Source organism: Amblyomma mixtum, chromosome 1 (assembly GCF_055824585.1).
Source record: "Amblyomma mixtum isolate Tamu chromosome 1, ASM5582458v1, whole genome shotgun sequence".
Lineage (NCBI taxonomy): Eukaryota > Metazoa > Arthropoda > Arachnida > Ixodida > Ixodidae > Amblyomma > Amblyomma mixtum.
In genome coordinates, this window is record NC_143012.1 from 89,167,757 (window position 1) to 89,186,180 (window position 18,424).

Sequence of the window (18,424 nt, forward strand, 5' to 3'; positions counted from 1 at the left end):
ACGAACCCGCAATGCACCACCAAATCAGAATGTTCACTCACCTGCGAGACGCTCGTTGCAGAAACGCCGCAGCGCACTTCACTGAACATTTCAAACTGCCAGCAACAAATGGCCTGAATCGACCGCAATTATGTACATACCTTTTGATGCTCACTGTAGAGCACAGTATACAAGTAACAAAGGTGTGAATACACCCAGCACTAAATTCAGCAAATAAATTTCACCAACAGAGCTCACGAAGATGCACAGCTTCACGTTCTACAATTTCTGCAGCTCTCTTTGCACGAAATTCTTCCTCTCCATATGCATGTTCCAAGGCCAGGGAGGCTAAATTTGTATCAACTTTATCGTCTAACAGCCCCTCAATTGCCATTCTACCCTCACCACCATCCTCAGCCAGCCTTGGCAACTAATGAAAGAATTTAAAGAGCAAGCCCATGTGCAATTCATCCAAATCCAAATTTTACCCACGCATAGACCTACACAAGCCAAAAACGAAACGTGTGAGGCCAGAAGAACAAAGCACACCAGGTTGAGTGTTGGGGTGGGTGAAGCGGGTGAATGTTTATTCGTTCTCCTCCGAGCGAAGCCTTGCGTTGGCGTTGGTCACTCTGATGGAGAGCTGCTGTGCCCGTTCGACGAGGGTCTTGCGCTTCTTGGAGGACACGCCGTGCGCAATCTCCGCACAGTACCGCCGGTTCATCATCATCAACATCTCCAGTTCCTGGAAACAGGGCAAAACAAGACACTTCAGAAACCAAGCATGTGAGCACTGACATCACAGTCGAAATCAAAAATGAAGAAATGTGATTGGGCTGGCCATGTAATGCCAAAGCAAGATGCAAGATAAATCCCGACTGTCGAAGGTGGATTCACATGACAGATGAAGTGACGAACATATCTGCAACGCGTCAAGTCAAGTGACGGTTCATGTACTGAAAGCCTTCGCACGACGGATGAAAACAGTAGATTCTAAAATGCACCCTCCGTTCTCCGTCCGCAGACACGAGTTGATCAGCCTGAATCCGAGACATCAAACCATGTGATGCACAGTTCGTCCTCGACATGTGCGATTCAGTCTATCATGTCAATCCACCTTAGGGGTGATGGACTGGATTCCAACAGAGGGCAACTGCGGTAGGGGGCGGCATAGTTTTCAAGGTGGCCACAGCTGGCACAGGACAGGGTCGATTGGCAAGATATGGGAGAGGAATTTTGCCCTGCAGTGGACATAGTCGGGCTGATGTTCACCTGCCACACCAATGTCACCTGTGTGGGTGCTTGCCAGCATTTGACAAAACGCCAGCCACTAAAAACAAAAAAAGGTACACAAGATATTGCATACAATAATCAGGCCTCAAACCATCTTTTGCTTGCCTCGGTTTATACCACAAGATGTGCATCAGAACATTTAGAAAACTGGAGGTATGTCACATTAGGCTGCGGAGAAGAGATGTTTTGTGGGAGCAGCCCACTACCCACTTTCTTTTGAAAGTTACTGCAGTTACTCTTCTCGCGCACACTGCAACAAAATATTAGTCACTACTCCAGTGCTGGCGTGTGTTCTACTCGTGCTTTTCCACCGGTTCCACTATGCCTACATTAATTAAACCAGCTCTCATCTGCAACGTCACTGTTCGTACTGACTAACAAAGACCCCCCCCCCCCCCCTTTTTTCACGCATGTTTCATGCCCAGTTGAGTAAGCCTAAAAACTTACATCCTGACAAGTCAGGCAGCCCTACGAGCTTCTGATAAGCACTGAAACTTCTGATAAGCTGAACAATTTAACCACCACCCCTTCTCTCTCAAGTTTGCCTACAGCAAAGGCTGCGCTGTCAAGAAACAAATGTCCCACGTAAGCGTTTTCAAATTGGACCACTCCCCGGGATGGAGAGTACGGCACCAATGATTCTTGCCCTGTGGGAGGGGATTGATGTCTCGAGCAACCATTAGCACCAGAGGCACAGGGAGAGGCAACCTCTGGTGACTCTTGGCTCGTCCCAGGTGTGAACCACATCACATGTGCTAAGCATGCAAGGGATCCGTCGACTTCACACGACAATGACCAAGCATGGCCTCTTTGACATTTCAGAAACTGTCTCGACCAGATAAGGGAAAAAAATGGTGAAACATAATGACAAGTGAGTGCAAAGAACTAGCAACAGCACTCTCAGCTTTTTGAAAATCCTTAAACACAGGGAGTTCTCTTCACTGCTTTGATAACGAGTAATCAGGTTCTTGAGGCTGGTATGAGATCATGCTAGAGCACCGAAGAAGTGGCACGCATACCTCTATCATTGCCTTATGGCAGAGCTGCACTGTCGCATTTTTTGAAGGGACTCTGAAACACCCTCTGAGAGTACATAAACTGGCTCAATCACTACATCTTCACGTCATGAACAGCACAGGCAAATAATACATTTCTACACACTGCAGAGAAACCACAATCACAAGTGAAAGTTGGGGAGTCCTTTCCAGTTACTTTTCCATGCTCGCGCCCTCCTCCGTCGCACGCTGCTGCGTAATTCTGTTCAGAGATGGCTACAGGTTAGATTCTTTCAGGTGTCATGCAGCGGCCGCGGCCAGTCAGCAGCATCGCTCCGGCGGATCCTTCTCGCACTTGACAACAGTGAGATGCACCACGTGCTGCCTTCCGCCACAATGGTGACCCTGCTCTTCCCCTACCAAATGAAACGAGCAAGACCAGCCACTTGACACGGACATATGTCAAGTGTTGAAGATGTCCCGTCGGCAACGCGTCACCAGCACATACTGACAGCAATTGACAGACCAGGTGCAGTAACGTCCCAGTTCAAATGTCTCTGTTCCCACCGTGGAATAATAAGGTCCCTCGGATGGAAACGACTACACAGTGCGTCAAGAACAACTGCCGTAAGGCAGCATTTGGAGAACCAGGAAAAACGGAGGACTCTGTCGAACACCATGTTATCGAATGCATGCATGTGGATTTGTGGTAAACAAGTCACGCACACCTGGCCCAACCTGATGTCGCATGGGTTGACTTCATTGGTGCGGTTGGGGACGCTTGCCGTTGGAAAGCGATACACTAACGGAACAAAATGGTATGTGGAGTACAGCAACTACCGCACTACCAGGGATCCGATGCAGACAAAGAGGAGGACGCCAACCTACCACCTACTACAGTGAGCACTTGTACCGCTATTAGTTATATCATGCTCCTGAACCAGCTTGTTGGTATAGCAAGGATACCAGTCAGGAGCATGTGATTGCGCTTGGGAGCTTGAAAAGCACCGTAACAAAGTCTAGTTCGAATAACTCAAACTCAAAGGACTTAAACTGTCATGCCCGTTTCACATGATGCGATTCCTGCCATAGCGCACTGAGATTTCAGCCGCACTGCGACAGAAGGGCACACCGCTCCCGTCGCAGAGCGGCTGCGGCAGGCTTCCAACCAGTTGGTCGCACGCCGCGCAGTCGCAGCGATCGTTGCGAACGAAGCGGCCGTCAGCCAATAGAATTCAGAGGTGTGACATCACAGGAAACGACGTAGCGGAAGCCGTCGAAACTGCACCCGAGGTATTTTCACTTTAGCGCTGCCGGGTCTGTTGATTTCTCAACATGTCACGTGCATTATTTAATGAGCTGCTCATCGTAGTTGCGTGCAAAAGCAAAAACTTAAGAATACCTTCTTTGCATAAAGTACAGTCGAACCTCGTTATAACGAACACTGATATAGCGAATTATCGGTTATAGCGAACTAATTACGAATTTTGGTTGGTCATGCTTCATTTCAGTGACATTTATTCTTTTATAACGAAACCGAAAACGCGAGATCCGCCGCGATATCGGCTGTAACGAAGAAATATTTGGTTTACACGAGGCTCAGAACTTGAAAGTAGCATAAAAAAAAACAAAAACCAAAATGAAAATCGAAGGCCGATACGCAGCTGAAATTTTTTTTTTTTATCGTTTGAAAAAGTTTTGCCGTCTGGCACAAAAATCGCGCGTTTGGATGGTCGCGCCACCTGTGAACAGAGCGCGAAAACTCTGAAAGCTCATGTTATGACAAAGGGCCGAAAGGTGGCGCCACTTGTCCAGCGGTAAAGAAAGGCAAGCGCAGCAACATTGGCAACTTTGAGGCCGGCGTTCTGACATCAGCACAGCGGCCAGTCTTGTTGTTGCAGCGCTCGAAATGGCATCGAAGCGGAAAGCGATCTCGCTCCAGACGAAGCTGCAGATACTGAGAGCTGTGGACAGTGGCCGCAAGAAAAAGGATATTGCTTCGGAATTCGGCGTTCCCCCAAGTACGTTATCTACCATTTTGGCCACTAGAAAGAAGATTGAGGGCAACAGCGAGGACGCCATAAAAGCCGACCGTAAACGAGTTAGGCCTTGCCATCACCCGGACGTGGAAGCGGCTTTGCTTGCGTGGTTCAAAGATGTGAGGGCGCGAAATTTGCCGGTTTCGGGAGCACTTCTTCAACGGAAGGCCCACAGCCTGGCCTGCGTACTGGGGCATGACGATTTCTGTGCAAGCAGCGGTTGGCTGCAACGTTTCAAAGAGAGGCACGAGATCGCGTGCCACACTTTGTCTGGCGAAGGGTCCGCTGTCGACATGGAGACATGTCAAACGTGGCTGGAGAATTTTCGTCCTCTGCTCCAGGAGTACGAAGAGAGCGACGTATACAACGTCGACGAAACCGGCGTGTTTTTTAAGCTGTTGCCAGAGCGGTCACTGGCGATGAAGAACGAGACCTGCCATGGGGGCAAGAAAAACAAAGACCGGGTGACTGTCGTCGTTGCCGTGAACATGGACGGCTCCGACAAAAGACGGCTCACCGTCATCGGCAAGTCGGCACATCCGAGGTGCCTGAAAGGCGTCCGGAATTTGCAGGTTCAATACACGTCGAACAAAAAAGCGTGGATGACGACCAAGCTTTTTGAGGACTGGCTGAGAGCGTTCGACCAGGACATGGAGAGGCAGCACAGGAAGGTCCTGCTGCTTTTGGACAACTGTTCGGCGCATAAAGTTTCGATCGTGCTGAAGGCAGTTCGCTTGCAGTTTCTGCCACCGAACGCAACTTCTGCTTTGCAGCCTTTAGACAAAGGCATTATTCGTTCGCTTAAGTGCAATTATAGGAAGCGTTTGGTGACGCAACTGGTGTTTGACATCGATCGACATAGATCGACAACAATAAACATCAAGACGACACTCGAAATGTTGTACGGGTCGTGGAATGAGGTGAGGCAGTCGACAATAAGGAACTGTTTCGCGGATGCCGGTTTTGTTCTGCCTGCCGCCGACGAAGAAGAAGTGCAGCCCGAAGACCAGGCAGAGCTGGACAGAACTTGGGATCGGCTGGCAGTCCCAGGCGTCGAATTCGACGATTTCGTTTCGGCCGATCAGAACTTGGCCGTGGCGCCCGAGCTGACGGATCAAGAAATTGTGGATCGTGTTTTGTTGCCCGAGGATGACAGCAGCAGCGATAGCGAAGGTGAGAGTGAACGGGATGAACCAACGATGAGCAGTGCGGATGCCGCGGACATGGCCAGGAGGCTGAAAGGATATTTGGAAAAACTCCCGACGACCAAAACTGCTGACGTAGAAAAGGCTCTCTTGAGCATGGACAATGTAGAAAACTTCATTCTGCGCAGCGCTGTGAAAAGCCACCAGACGAAGATAACATCTTTCTTCAAATAACTGATCCCGGGCTGGCGTTGCATACGTCTCCTCGCCCAACGCCGCCTCTCCTCCTCCTCTTCTCTCAAAGCTCCTTTGGGAGCTTTTTTTTTTAACGGTCCCTCTCGGGGCCACCAATCGCGCTTCGGCAGAGCATGCAGGCATGAGGCTTCCCGCTGTGTCTCACTCGAGTTCCTCTCTCTACACCAAGTCGCCTATGCGCAGACACATGGTGCAGTCGTTTCGTGCCACGCACTTTCACGTGCGCGGCGACGTAAGAACAGTCGTGTCAACCTTCCCATATTCCGGCCTATTTTGATTGAATGCCACAAGGAGACAGGTAAGGATTACCTCGTTTGTAGTGGGTTCAAAGCCAAGTATATAATGCATTTTAGTGTCTAGAATATTTGCGCGAGCCAAATTACGAATTTGTCAGAGCCGATATTTATGCCTACTGTTACAACGAATATCGGATATAACGAACTGATTTACGGTCCCGATGCTACTTCGTTATAACGAGGTTCGACTGTACTTGATATTTTAATAAAAATACATTAGTGCAATAAAAAAATTAAAACTCAAGCGTGTTCTACGTTTATTATTGGTAAATTATGCCGGTGCCGCTCGTGCCGCACCAAGAGAAATCGCAGGCACCGCAAGCATGTGAAAGGGCTGTCGCGACTGGCGCCGCTGCGACTTGACCGAAGTTTTTCGTGCGCGCCGCATCATGTGAAACGGCCATCAGACTTTGTATGTTTGGCTGTGTAACGTGGGAAATCCACTCACTTACGAACCTCCGATACACTGAATGCGATCTGCATGACAATCAGGTTCGTTATAAGTGGGCTCTATAGTATTAGGATCGCGTTGGCCACCCCGTTCAAATTACCCACATGGACCATAACCCTCTCTGATGCGTCATTTCTCGAAGCTGTAACAGACCGGAATCACCTTTACCACTCCACTGCTGCCATCACCTGCCCACGGTACTTTAAACCGTGAGTGTGGGTTAATCGTTGACAATAACCCCACCTCTTGTGTATTTATACCTCATAATGAGTTCCAAGGCAAGTGAATGAAGATGACAAAGTGCTACACTGGTCTTCACGGAAGACCATATGGTGTACCTCACAAGGAGTTCAAAGGCAAGTGAATGGAAGACCATTTGGTGGTGCCATCTGCTGACGCATGCAACAAAAACCTGACAGGCATGCGGGGAACAGCAGTTTTCTACGCTGCCATTTCCTTTAATTTGCAGAGCGGTCTGCCATTTTTCTTCCCTTACAAAGCCAGCACACGCCCCAAAAACCACGCAACAGCACTAACGTTCCTGGCTGCAGTGAACGCAAGACGAGATTGAGCGCTTTCATTGCAATTTTATAAGCAATGCAGTGGAATTTAGGCAATAAAAAATAAAGATGGCAGCATTCTTCCAGCACAGCAGTTTGTTCAGTTAGCACCTCCCTTAGGTGACCCTTTAACCTACGCAACACTCTTTCACTGAGGCTGGCAAGTCCGACGCCAACAACTTGGCATGCTTGTGATGCACACGGCAATCACATTCCCAACATTTCAGAACGGCAAATTCTAGTTCAGCAAACAGCAACAGTCTCAAACACCCTGCATCACACCCAAGAAGTCAAACAGGGAGCTGAACAGTCAGATAGGCAGGGTTTCTCAAAATGCGTTCCTTCAGAGTGCCTTTTGGGTTCCCCGAGCACCTAAATACACACATGCCTCAACCCTCAGATTTCCTGTGCCCACTTCATTTCGATCCCGGCCGGGGCAGTTGAATTTCGGAGGAGGCGAAACACTTAGAGACCCATGTGCTGTGCGATGTCAGTGCACGTTAAAGAACCCCAGGTGGTGGAAATTACTCCGGAGCCCTCCACTACGGCGTCCCTCATAGCCCTAGTCGCTTCTGATCCTCTGCCGCCTCCCGATATTTTTTGTTGGGTTCAGTCTCTTCGGATGCTTACCCTCATCACACACTACGCGGAGAAGCCACACAGGCATCTAACTGCCACCACGTTCCTACTCCTCTTTTTGCGCACCCCCAGACTTGGCCCGCTAGTACACGTATCCATGCATTCAGAAGCCACCCTGGCGGCCAACTGGCTATGAGCTTCTGCTGTTGCATATACCCTCATGCTCGGGCGCGTTGCACATAAGCCCACCTACCATGAGTTGCTGAACCCACTATATGATCAGAATTTCGCAACGTCGCGAGGATAAGATTTTGACCGCTATGAAAAACCTGATTCCCCCCTTCTCCTTCGTTTTCGACGGAAGTGCCACCTCGAAGGCTACGCAGAGCTCCGCAGAGCCGTTGAGAGTCTCTTCGGGATCCAGCCAGCACCGCGAGCGGTTTGCAGCCGCATGCTCTCGTCACCTTCCGCCATAGGTGCACGGAGATCTATTGTGCCTTGCCGGTGGACTTCCAGTTCCAGGCAGCCAAAAAACGAGCGCAGCAAAGGCACGCTCTCGCCCCCCCCCCCCCCCCCCCCCCCCCCGCAAATGCTCGGGGATGGCTCTGCCCCCAAAACCCGGTGCGCACCGGAAAGCCCGACCGCCACTGTCAACGCGTACAAATGCTAGCCACCGATACCTCCCAAGTCATGCCCCTGCCCCAGCCGGTAAGTCCGAAGCCCTTCTTACATAGCCCTCTATTTCCGAGGAATGCCTCGATGCTCTGTAGCTAGCCGGACCACTCTGTTATCTGCAAATGCAATAAATAGCGTATGAGTGTTCACGCTTTGTCGTCCATCCCCTTGTTCCCTCGAGCACGAACCCCTCCAGGGTTAGCGAGCAGGAACGCTGCATCCGCCGAGTGGAAGCGCGGGGCGGAAGACTGTCCCCCAATATTTCAGCACCACACGAGCCGTAAAATAACAGGAACCGGGAACGCACCAATAAGGTTCTACCGTATTCACATTTAAATGAAATCCTCAGCCAGTCTTAGAAGTTTTCAGCAGGGATGCACTAGACAGGATTAGATGCCAAATGCCATTGTTCAGTCTTGCCATGCTTACAACAGTACGAGCACGCAGAATTGCATTTTTTGCTTCTCCAATACCTGCAGAATTTACTCATCAGTTTCAGTTACCTTCACAGCAACCTTCCAACAGCTGCCCCGTGTACTCTCTTGCTCAACTAAGACAAACAGGCAGGCTCAACAACCGACAGACAATTATTTAAATGGGCAAAGTGACTGAGTCAAACTTGCCAGCAAAGCCTTGCAGAGACCGCATGTGGATTATTTTAGAGGACAGCTACCATGTTCCAGCAACTTGGAGAGGCACAGCAGAACAGTATCGTATTCTTGCTACAAAAATACTACTGCAAACTTAATCAGCTGACTAGACTCCCCCTCACCCCCGACTTTGCCACAATGACGAAGTCTACCTTCGTCTCAAGGCAGAAACAACCTTACGGGGCTGACTCTGAACCTTCTTTAGAGCTGAACGAATGGGGACAAGAGAGTGTCCTTTCAAACCTTCCTCTAGTCCACTGCCACTGTTCAGGGAAAGGTGTCACCGCTGTGCAAGACGAGTTTGGGTGCAAACAAGTTCACGGGGCAGTGGATGAAAGACCGGGCATCGCAAAGGCCATGCCCTATTGGGCACAAAATGACTTGCAATAAAGCCGGGCTCGACCAACTGAGGTTCCAATTTTGAAGTAAATCAACGAGTCTTCAAACCCCACACCGAACTTTCAAAACCATTCAATTAGTTTGTTCTTTGCACCAACAGCTCACAAAGCTTCGGAAACAGCTATCACACCTCGTGCGTTGCAGCTCATGCCGAGTGGGACGGTACATGCACTGATGGAAAGCAGCCTCGAGACCGGTTTACATTTCCGGGTGTGTCTTGTATGTGCCAGGACTTTAAAAGCTGTCACTTCAATAGGCTGGGTTCAGTGTCGACAACCCTGGCATTCCCAAAGTTGAGGCAATGATTTAAACCCTTAAAATTGTCCACAACTGCTTAAGTGCCTCCTGACCCCACCGAGTCAGCTCTGAAGCAGGTCCCGAGCTGTCCCCAAAATATCAGTCCTCCCACGAGACTTTGGCCATAGGGTCACATTCTCTTCTCTAATTCACCACAAGTCTGACCAAGTTTCCACGAAGGAATAAACCCACATATCATAAGGCTGCCAATTTACTTTTGCGCATCCAAAAACGATCACTGACAGCAATGACAGCGAAGTGGGCTACGTAGCATTGCAACTTAAAGGTGCACTGAAGAGGAATCTGAACTCATCTTTCTGCCACAGGAACTCAATCTGCACGCTACGAGCATTCTTAGAAGCTTCGATTTAGTACCCTGTGTGGCCGATTTCCCTGATTAAATTGAATTAACGTCCGGCTCCCGCCTTTATTTTTAATTCTCCCTCGTACGGTGGGCGGAGTCGACCAACGCGGGGAGTGCCTTTCACCCAGTCCCGTGGCAGCTTGCCGCTCTGCCACCGGCGGAGTAATACGTAGTAGTCCGTAGAAGCAAATAGTCCGCGCGTATTTTTATTTCTGCGGGCTTATTTTGCTGTTATATTATCTGCAAATGAAACTATTTATTCACGGAAACCTAAAAAACAAAATGAAGCGAAAGCAAAACCTCCACGGAGCTGGCTGAAGGGCACTCCACGCGTTGGTCGACTCCGCCCACCGTACGAGGGAGAATTAAAAAAAAAGGTGGGAGCCGGACGTTAATTCGATTTAATTAGGGAAATCGGCCACGCACGGCAATAAGTCGCAGTTTGTAAGAATGCTAGGAACGTGTAGATCGAGTTCCCGCGGCAAAAAGACGAGTTCAGATTCTTCTTCAGTGCACCTTTAACTTGAATGCGCTAAGTGGAGACGAAATTGACAGACAACCGGACAAAAAGAAACGGCGAGCCGAATTTTTACCGAAGAATGGAACACGTATATGAACGAGAGAGGCATGCCACCACAGAAAACAAACTTGAAAGCCACACTTCCATTCAGATTGTTGCAGCAGGTGAGTGTATATACTAATCTCATCAGAGGTCAGAGCAAGGGATGGTGTACCAATGCAGCCTTGATGCTTGTGGCAGAACACGCCTCTCACATTATCTGCTGACCCGAAAGACTACTTCAATCCCAGCTGCGGCAGTCGAATTTCGATGGAGTCGAAATTCTAGAGGCCCGTGTACTGTGCGATGTCAGTGCACGTTAGAGAACCCCAGGTGGTCGAAATTTCCAGAGCCCTTCACTACAGCGTCCCTCATAGCCTGAGTCGCTTTGGGACGTTAAAACCCCCGCTTAACCAATCACATTATTATTTGCCTTGAGCCAGTATAGAACCACAAGCAATCAGAGGATGCTCCCATGATCCATGCAGCGAGCACACAATTGAAAGCATGACCAGAGTGCTACTACGAAAGTGGCCGACCATTTCTTCATGCCGAGGCTTGTTGGAGTGGATGGCACAATTTGTGACAGCGCAGGCATGATGAGTGAACCACACCGAGCGGTGGTGATCAACAGCTGTGCGACCCACACTCACCCTCATGTTGTGGACGAGCACCTTGCGGAAGCCGTTGGGCAGGATGTGCTTGGTCTTGCGGTTGCTCCCGTAACCAATGTTGGGCATCAGGTACTGGCCCTTGAAGCGCCGCCTCACGCGGTTGTCAATACCCTTGGGCTTGCGCCAGTTGGGCTGCACACCGAGGGAACAGTGAGACGATCAGTCCCCCAGTTCACACCAGAGGTGCCGAGTCCCCCATGACTGCTTCCTTCAAAGCTAGCAAGTCCATAAGACTAAGACAAAGAACGGTGGTAGGGTAGTTGGGGCACTGAACTTACTAGTGAGCTGACATCCCTTACTTAATCCTTTTTCTTCATTAGCTTCCTCTCAAAGATGACTGAACAGGGTACTTCCATAGGTTCTATGAAGTACTTCCTATCCCAAACACTGATACTTAAGTGTAATTGAACTCCTGTAGAAAACCCATAAGCTGACTCTGGGTGAACTAATGAACTAGGCTCACATGAATTCCTTTTAGAGACAATATGCAGGCACACCGACTGCAATTCACATGTACAGTCTTTGTCAAAAGTAACCAGGCTGCACGTTTTTTTCTTCTCAGTCATATATTAAAGCTATTATGCCAGCCCTCGAGATCTAAATCTCTGTATGGTATGAAGAACCCCTGTTCTAACCTTCAAAGAACTTTTTGATCTTCAGGGAAGCCGTGAGGGCTCTGTTATACAAATGAGAAGTAAACCATTCAGCCTGGTTACTTTTGACAAAGGCTGTACATCCTCGAGCATGCTCAACAACCCATGCTGTCATTGAAAGCACTCCTACTTGTTAAGATACCATACTTCTGATTCGCATAAACCACAATCTCCTCACATTTTCAACATGGCTTGTATGTGAATTACTTTCGGGAGACATAAGGGCCTCTGACAGTTTTCCTGCAAGTTTACAGCGTCGGTTTCAATCTGATGATCAAACTTTTTGATGCCGAAGCTATGCCTCCAATTATAGAAGAATTTAACGCGGAGCAGCCCATGTGGATGCCTGTCATGATCTTCCTCTACCATCCTCTCTAGTGCTCCCTAATGTATTTACTAGGACACTACTCTCAGCTCATGCCTAGGTGAAACTCACAGCTATTTTGCTTCGTTCAACCTACACTGCACCTGTAAATGCAAGCCATTTCTTGCGAGACTAACCCAACTAACCAATCATAAGCCAAGTGAAATACCTGTAGTTTCTTAGAATACAATTAGTGCCGAACCTAGCACGAACGTGAAAACTGCCCTGCGAGCAGGTAAAACTCATTTTTACTTTCCTGGTAGCAACCTCTCCCTTCATGCACAATTACTTCATAATACGAAGGTAATGTCTCGTCACCGTCGTGTGCTGACAGCACGGTAGCAGAAATAAAAATTAAACTTAACAGCCGTTTGCCTCCCATAACTTGTGCAAGCTTTCAGCACGAGCCAGATCTTGCAAACACGCCCGACAGCCGCTGGCTCACAAGCACGGAAGCATGCTTGTGCCGCGAGCGTCCCAATGCTTGAATAACAAAAAACTGCGGATTTTGTGAACGTAGCACTACCGGGTAAAAGTAGGCTTCAAAGCCTAAAAAAGCAATTCAAAGCTATACTCACCTTTAGCTTCACATATCTGTCACTCTGGTGGCGGATGAACTTCTTCACCCGCTTTTTGACGACTGGAACGGTCTTCAATGGCTTGATAGCCATTGTTTAAACTGAAAGGCAAACAAAATCCTTATATTAATCACGGCCGCGCAAACAACGCGCAATTAATTTAGTTCCCTCGGCAACGTCTCGAAGAAGTTTGAAGCACGCGGTGCAGCAAGCTCAGAAATGTGACCGCTGAAATGCGTTAATAAGTATTTTTCATTCTTCATGAACAAATCTGGCGGAAACAAATGACACGCATGTCGGCCGTTGTGTGATCGGTGGGTCATTTATGTGACGCCACTGACGCATAAGCGGGCCGTTTTTCTCCGAGCGTATTAGCACCAATAGACCACATGAAATCCACAGGTGACTCTTAGCTCGGCACTCAAATGTGACGCAAACGTTTTCATGCTAAAACCGGCGCGATTACTACAATTAGTGCATAACCGCCCGTCTGAAGCTGCCACCGACAACACATACCTGCTAGCACTCGTGGAGGCCATGAAGCATAGATACCGAAATCGGCTGCTTGCCAACGAAAATTCCATATCTCGTACAGAAATAAATACTTTAGACGAACCTTAGGCAAACCTTATATAATTCTAAAGCAGTAAAATATTAAATCACACGGTGTTAAAGCAAGATTCGCACGATAGAAGCGGACAATACAACACCACTCACCAGCACTCGCCGCGAAGACCGGAAAGACCCCGGTCGGCGCATGCGTGAAAGGAAATCGGATTGCGGAAGCTCACAGACGCCCCCTCATGGCCAAAACCCCTTGTGGCATGTTGTGGTTTATCCGGTTTATGGTTTATCAATCATAAAATGTTTATATGCAGATAAATAAGAACCGTACTCATATTTCCTAAAGCCACCAAATAAGCTCCTTTTTTTAGATGCAGGTGCGACAATGAATATGCGCACAAAAGCCTCAAAATAACGGAGAAGGAAGCAAATCATAAAAGCCTTCTACTCGGTACCACGTTCATATAAAAAGAAGTGCAAGTGATAAACGCGAAAATTTGGATTAGTCTAAAACGAGGGCACTGGTGACTGTACGATGACACGCTTACTCAACAGATATTAGCTCTAAGTTTCGAAATACCGACACCAAACAACGCGGACTCCCGGACGAACTCTCGTTTAACTCTACAACGTTAAGTTTGGCGCATATGTTTTTCCTGCACATGGAGAACCTCCAGAACGATCTCTGTGCGACGCCTTGATCAACCCGTGGCTGCGTAAATCAAATGAATATACGCTCACATACGTATATATCTAGAGAACTCTCTTATCTGTTTAGAAGTAGTATAAACACTGAATTTTTTGTTGCGCGTTTTCTTTCTTGTAATGATTACTGCTCATATCATCATGTAGTATTGTATTCACGTATGACTGCTAAATAATTTATAATCAAATTTCTTTTCTCACATGTTTCGGTTTCGGTTTGAACATCAGCGCGATGGTTGCAAAAAATAGCATACGGTTTAGTATGGCTGAGCGCAGAATGTGATGCAATAGCACTAGTTCGTTGGGCACTTCGGCTCCTTACGTTCCGAAGGCGTTTGACCTAAAGGCCTTTGGCCTAATGGCCTTTTACCTAAAAGTCTATACCCAGAAGGCATTTACCATGAAGGTCTTCACCCTAAAGACCTTTACCTATTGAGGCCAGGTAAAGACCTGGGTATAGGCCTGCCATGTTTCCCGGAGGCCATTTGCCATGAAGGCCTTCACCCTAAAGGCCCTTACCATAAGGCCTTTACCCTAAAGACTATATGGAGGGCAGGTGGCCAGGCCACGTGACTGTACAACGCAGGCTAATTTCAGGGGCGAATCAGAAAATGCACCTGTAGTGCCGCCCTAAAAGATGCGATGTAATCTGTGATACGTCGTTCTAAATCACGTACTACAACGTTATAAAGTCAGCTTGCCTAAAGAGCAGGAATCACAACAGTGAAGAAAAGGCAATTATATGGCTTTTTTCCCCCGTGCCTCGAGACGTTTTACTAGACCTTTGATGACATAGCCATCGCTTGGCTGTTGAAACCGAAGCTGGAATAGGTAACGACAAAAAAAAAATCAATGAAGAATGTTTAGCGGTCGTAGGCGCATACCCCGGTCGTAGTGTCTATGTATAGCATCATTGTTAATTAAGAAAAGATGCAAACGAAATTTGGTGTGATTTGCACGGCCACGGTGATCACGGCATCGTAGAGAGATCGATCATTGTACTACCGGGGACAAAAGTGTTATACTCCACGCGGCGGGAGCCGGAGCAACGGAAAACTGCGGCGTTTTGGCGAGCTAAAGCATGAAACATTGAAACGAGCCAAGCGACATGCCTGCTGACAATAAAGGTCACGCATTGGCTGTCTCGATCCCAGATGCCGCCTGTAGATGGCGTTGCAACGCAGTTTTTCGTTGTTCCGGCTCCCGCCGCGTGGAGTATACCACTTTTGTCCCCGATAGTACATTGGTCAAGGCTCTGTAGCTGCAGTGTATACATCAAACTCAAATGTCGCGGAGTTCGACGAATGTACGGGTACAGGCGAGGCAAATATGACAGGGAACAATTATTTTGCACAAAACTGAGAAGTTTCTGCTGAGGATGACACTGGATCGATATTAAGAGGAAAACTGTTAAAAAAAGCAAAACTTCGCTTTTCACACATATTTAAAGAGTATTTAATAAATTAATCATTAAACTTTGTGCCCTCTCATATATATAAGGACTTTGAGAACATTCAAATAACGTTTGACAAAAACAAAGAAGTATATGCTGTTGTAATGTTTCGATCGGTGCTGCCTGGGTTCTACCTTTGCAAGGATTGCTCGAAAAACGTTTTTTATCGGCTGCTGTAGCACGTAGTACAGCTGCTGCTTAATTCGCCACTAGTTTTGATTTAGGTAGTTTTGTCGAAATATACAGGAATGTGTAGTTTTCAATTATTTTTTCTGAAATTTGAGTGGATGGTCTTGAAACGAGATGCAGCACACTCATAAAGTGTAACTTGTATGCAGATTCTGCCCGCTTTATTTGCTGGCACAGCCGGCCGCTGTTCCAATATCGCTCGGTTCGTGTGCTCGCGAGCTACTTCGTCAGCCCTCTGGTTAACACGCGGCCCATGAGGAGTTCTCCCGGGTAGTCCCGGAGTATTCGGAGATATTGAATTATTACAGAGGAATGAGGGCAAATATATATCCTCCCCCACAAAACCTTTTAAATCAACAAGAAGCAGTATTCTGGCGGCAACTGCAAACAGGAACCTTTGCGACATATGCCCATGGTGTGGCCAAACATCATATCACGTGGGAATGCAAAAGAAACGAGGCTTTCTATAAAATACAAAATCCGAGTGCGGAACAGTGGGAGAGTTTGCTCTCCAGCGGCAACCCGGTTCTCCAGAGAGAACTGGTCATCCATGCCCAGCGAGCAGCCAAGATCAGCGGTGCCCTGGAATAGGGGCGCCGACCTCTGTCGACCGTAATAACTTGCAAAATAGAGCAAATAAAGTTTATCCTATATCATATCCTATCCTATCCTATCCTATCCGATATCGCCACCCCATGAGAGGCTCTGCGTGTGTGCGTGGCGGACAAATCACCGAATAAAAGCAGATTTTAACGCTAAAGCGTTAAAAGCCCCTTTACGCAGAAAATCCTGCATTGGCGTTGTCGGCATTATGAGCAAAAAATCGCTCTGGCAGATGCTCCCCCGAGAGCAACCTAGGAGGCCGGTGGGCCACCTAGGTCATGTGACCTTACGGCGCCATAGGAGGATACCCACCGGATACTGAGCAAATGGCAGTTAAATTAATGATTGCACTTGGGAAGAGCAACCTGGGCCGCATAAGGCCAACTGATGGCCTCCCCTGCCACCAGGGGGCAGTGGCGCATCGCTTAACCGCTGCATCACTGCGCCAGTATCAGGACTCCAAAGGATCTATGAACGTAAAGTAGGGAATGACCCATCCTGCATATATGGTAATTAACCCCTTAGGCTATTGAGTCATACCCTGAAGGCGGAGCTTAAGTGCCTCCTCCAATTTTTTCGAGACTGCATGATGTGACTGTGTGTACGCATGCTACTACGGGAGGCCGAATTCAGTGGCTTGTGCCTCATCTCGTTGTTCGTCTACCTGCTTCGCCGGATCATGGCTCGTTTATGATCGAGACACAATTTTTTTGTAGCGTTTTTGCTTTGTAATAACGCGCAAGACATCGGTAAAAATAAATCACCATGTGAAATTCGGCTGCGCCCAGTAAATCATTTATAACTGAATTTCTTCTCATACGCAGTTTCGGTTTCCGCATTCGGAACGGGAGCATGTGGAGCGTGCAGAAACGACAGTATAATGGCCGTTAGTTCATATGCTGTCATTCCGGCTTCTCGAGCACGTTAGCTCAAGAGTTGAAGAGAATTAAAATGAGAAAACTACGATATGACAGATGTCTAATGCTCACCTTCGATTACTGAAACTCAAACATAGTATGATACAACTTAAAAAAACAACGGTTTGTAACAATGTGCCAACGTCCTCGGTATCCTGTGTTACTCTGCTGGTCAATTGAACAAGCCAAAGAAATCAAAATTCAACCATTTCGTCTGGAGGTTAGCTTCTTATTTAGGTTACAAGAAAAGCTACTTTGAGGCTGAAAAGCAACGGACTACATTTTGTCATGGAGGATTCTTATTTAGGCTACAAGAAAAGCTACTTTGAGGCTGAAAAGCAACGGACTACATTTTGTCATGAAGGATTCTTATTTAGGTTACAAGAAAAGCTACTTTGAGGCTGAAAAGCAACGGACTACATTTTGTCATGGAGGATTCTTATTTAGGTTACAAGAAAAGCTACTTTGAGGCTGAAAAGCAACGGACTACATTTTGTCATGGAGGATTCTTATTTACAAGAAAAGCTACTTTGAGGCTGAAACTGAAAAGCAACGGACTACATTTTGTCATGGAGGATTCTTATTTAGGTTACAAGAAAAGCTACTTTGAGGCTGAAAAGCAACGGACTACATTTTGTCATGGAGGAATTCTCTGCAGCAATTCTCAATGAGGGCGGTGCTTCACTGTAGACATCTGACTGTAGCAACTAGTAACCTGGTTAACTAAATTCTGAAGGTAAACTTTTTAAACTTTTTAACTATTACAGTTGGGCGTCTGGTCGTAACAGGAGATTTGTAGCTGGCTGTTAGCCAATATTTATAGATGTCGGATACAACAGCCTGCAATGAAGCTACGCGTGTATTCACGACCGCCGCACACAATGCCTCCGCGACAAAAAAGTTAACGAATTTGATTTCTCTGGCGCGCACTGCAAATTCAGTAGTGTTACAAAATAGTGCAGATCGCGCGTCACGTTTCAGCCATCCATGTGAAATCACTGCGGCCTTTGTTGTTTCCACGACGTGCAGCCAATGCACTTGCTTGCATCAATATAATCACTCGTAAAGCAGACGAGCGCAGACGAGGTTCTGTTCATAAACAACTCACCCCCCATACGCTGTTGTTCAGAGGGGCTGTACCACGTGTCCCAGCTGAACATAATTGCGGTTCTAAAGAATATGGCCTAA

The 18,424-nt window shown here is 47.7% G+C and overlaps 1 protein-coding gene across 1 annotated transcript; it reads right to left on the bottom strand.

The window, feature by feature from the left end:
- Window positions 1-532: 532 nt before the first annotated feature.
- Window positions 533-13,655, bottom strand: RpL32 (Ribosomal protein L32). Its single transcript, XM_089554398.1, has 4 exons — window positions 13,523-13,655; window positions 12,806-12,906; window positions 11,190-11,342; window positions 533-724 (listed from the first exon to the last, which is right to left on the bottom strand). The coding sequence occupies exons 2-4, from the start codon at window positions 12,896-12,898 to the stop codon at window positions 566-568; spliced, it is 405 nt and encodes a 134-aa protein (XP_089410524.1). The 5' UTR covers window positions 12,899-12,906; window positions 13,523-13,655; the 3' UTR covers window positions 533-565.
- Between the last annotated feature and the right edge of the window lie 4,769 nt (window positions 13,656-18,424).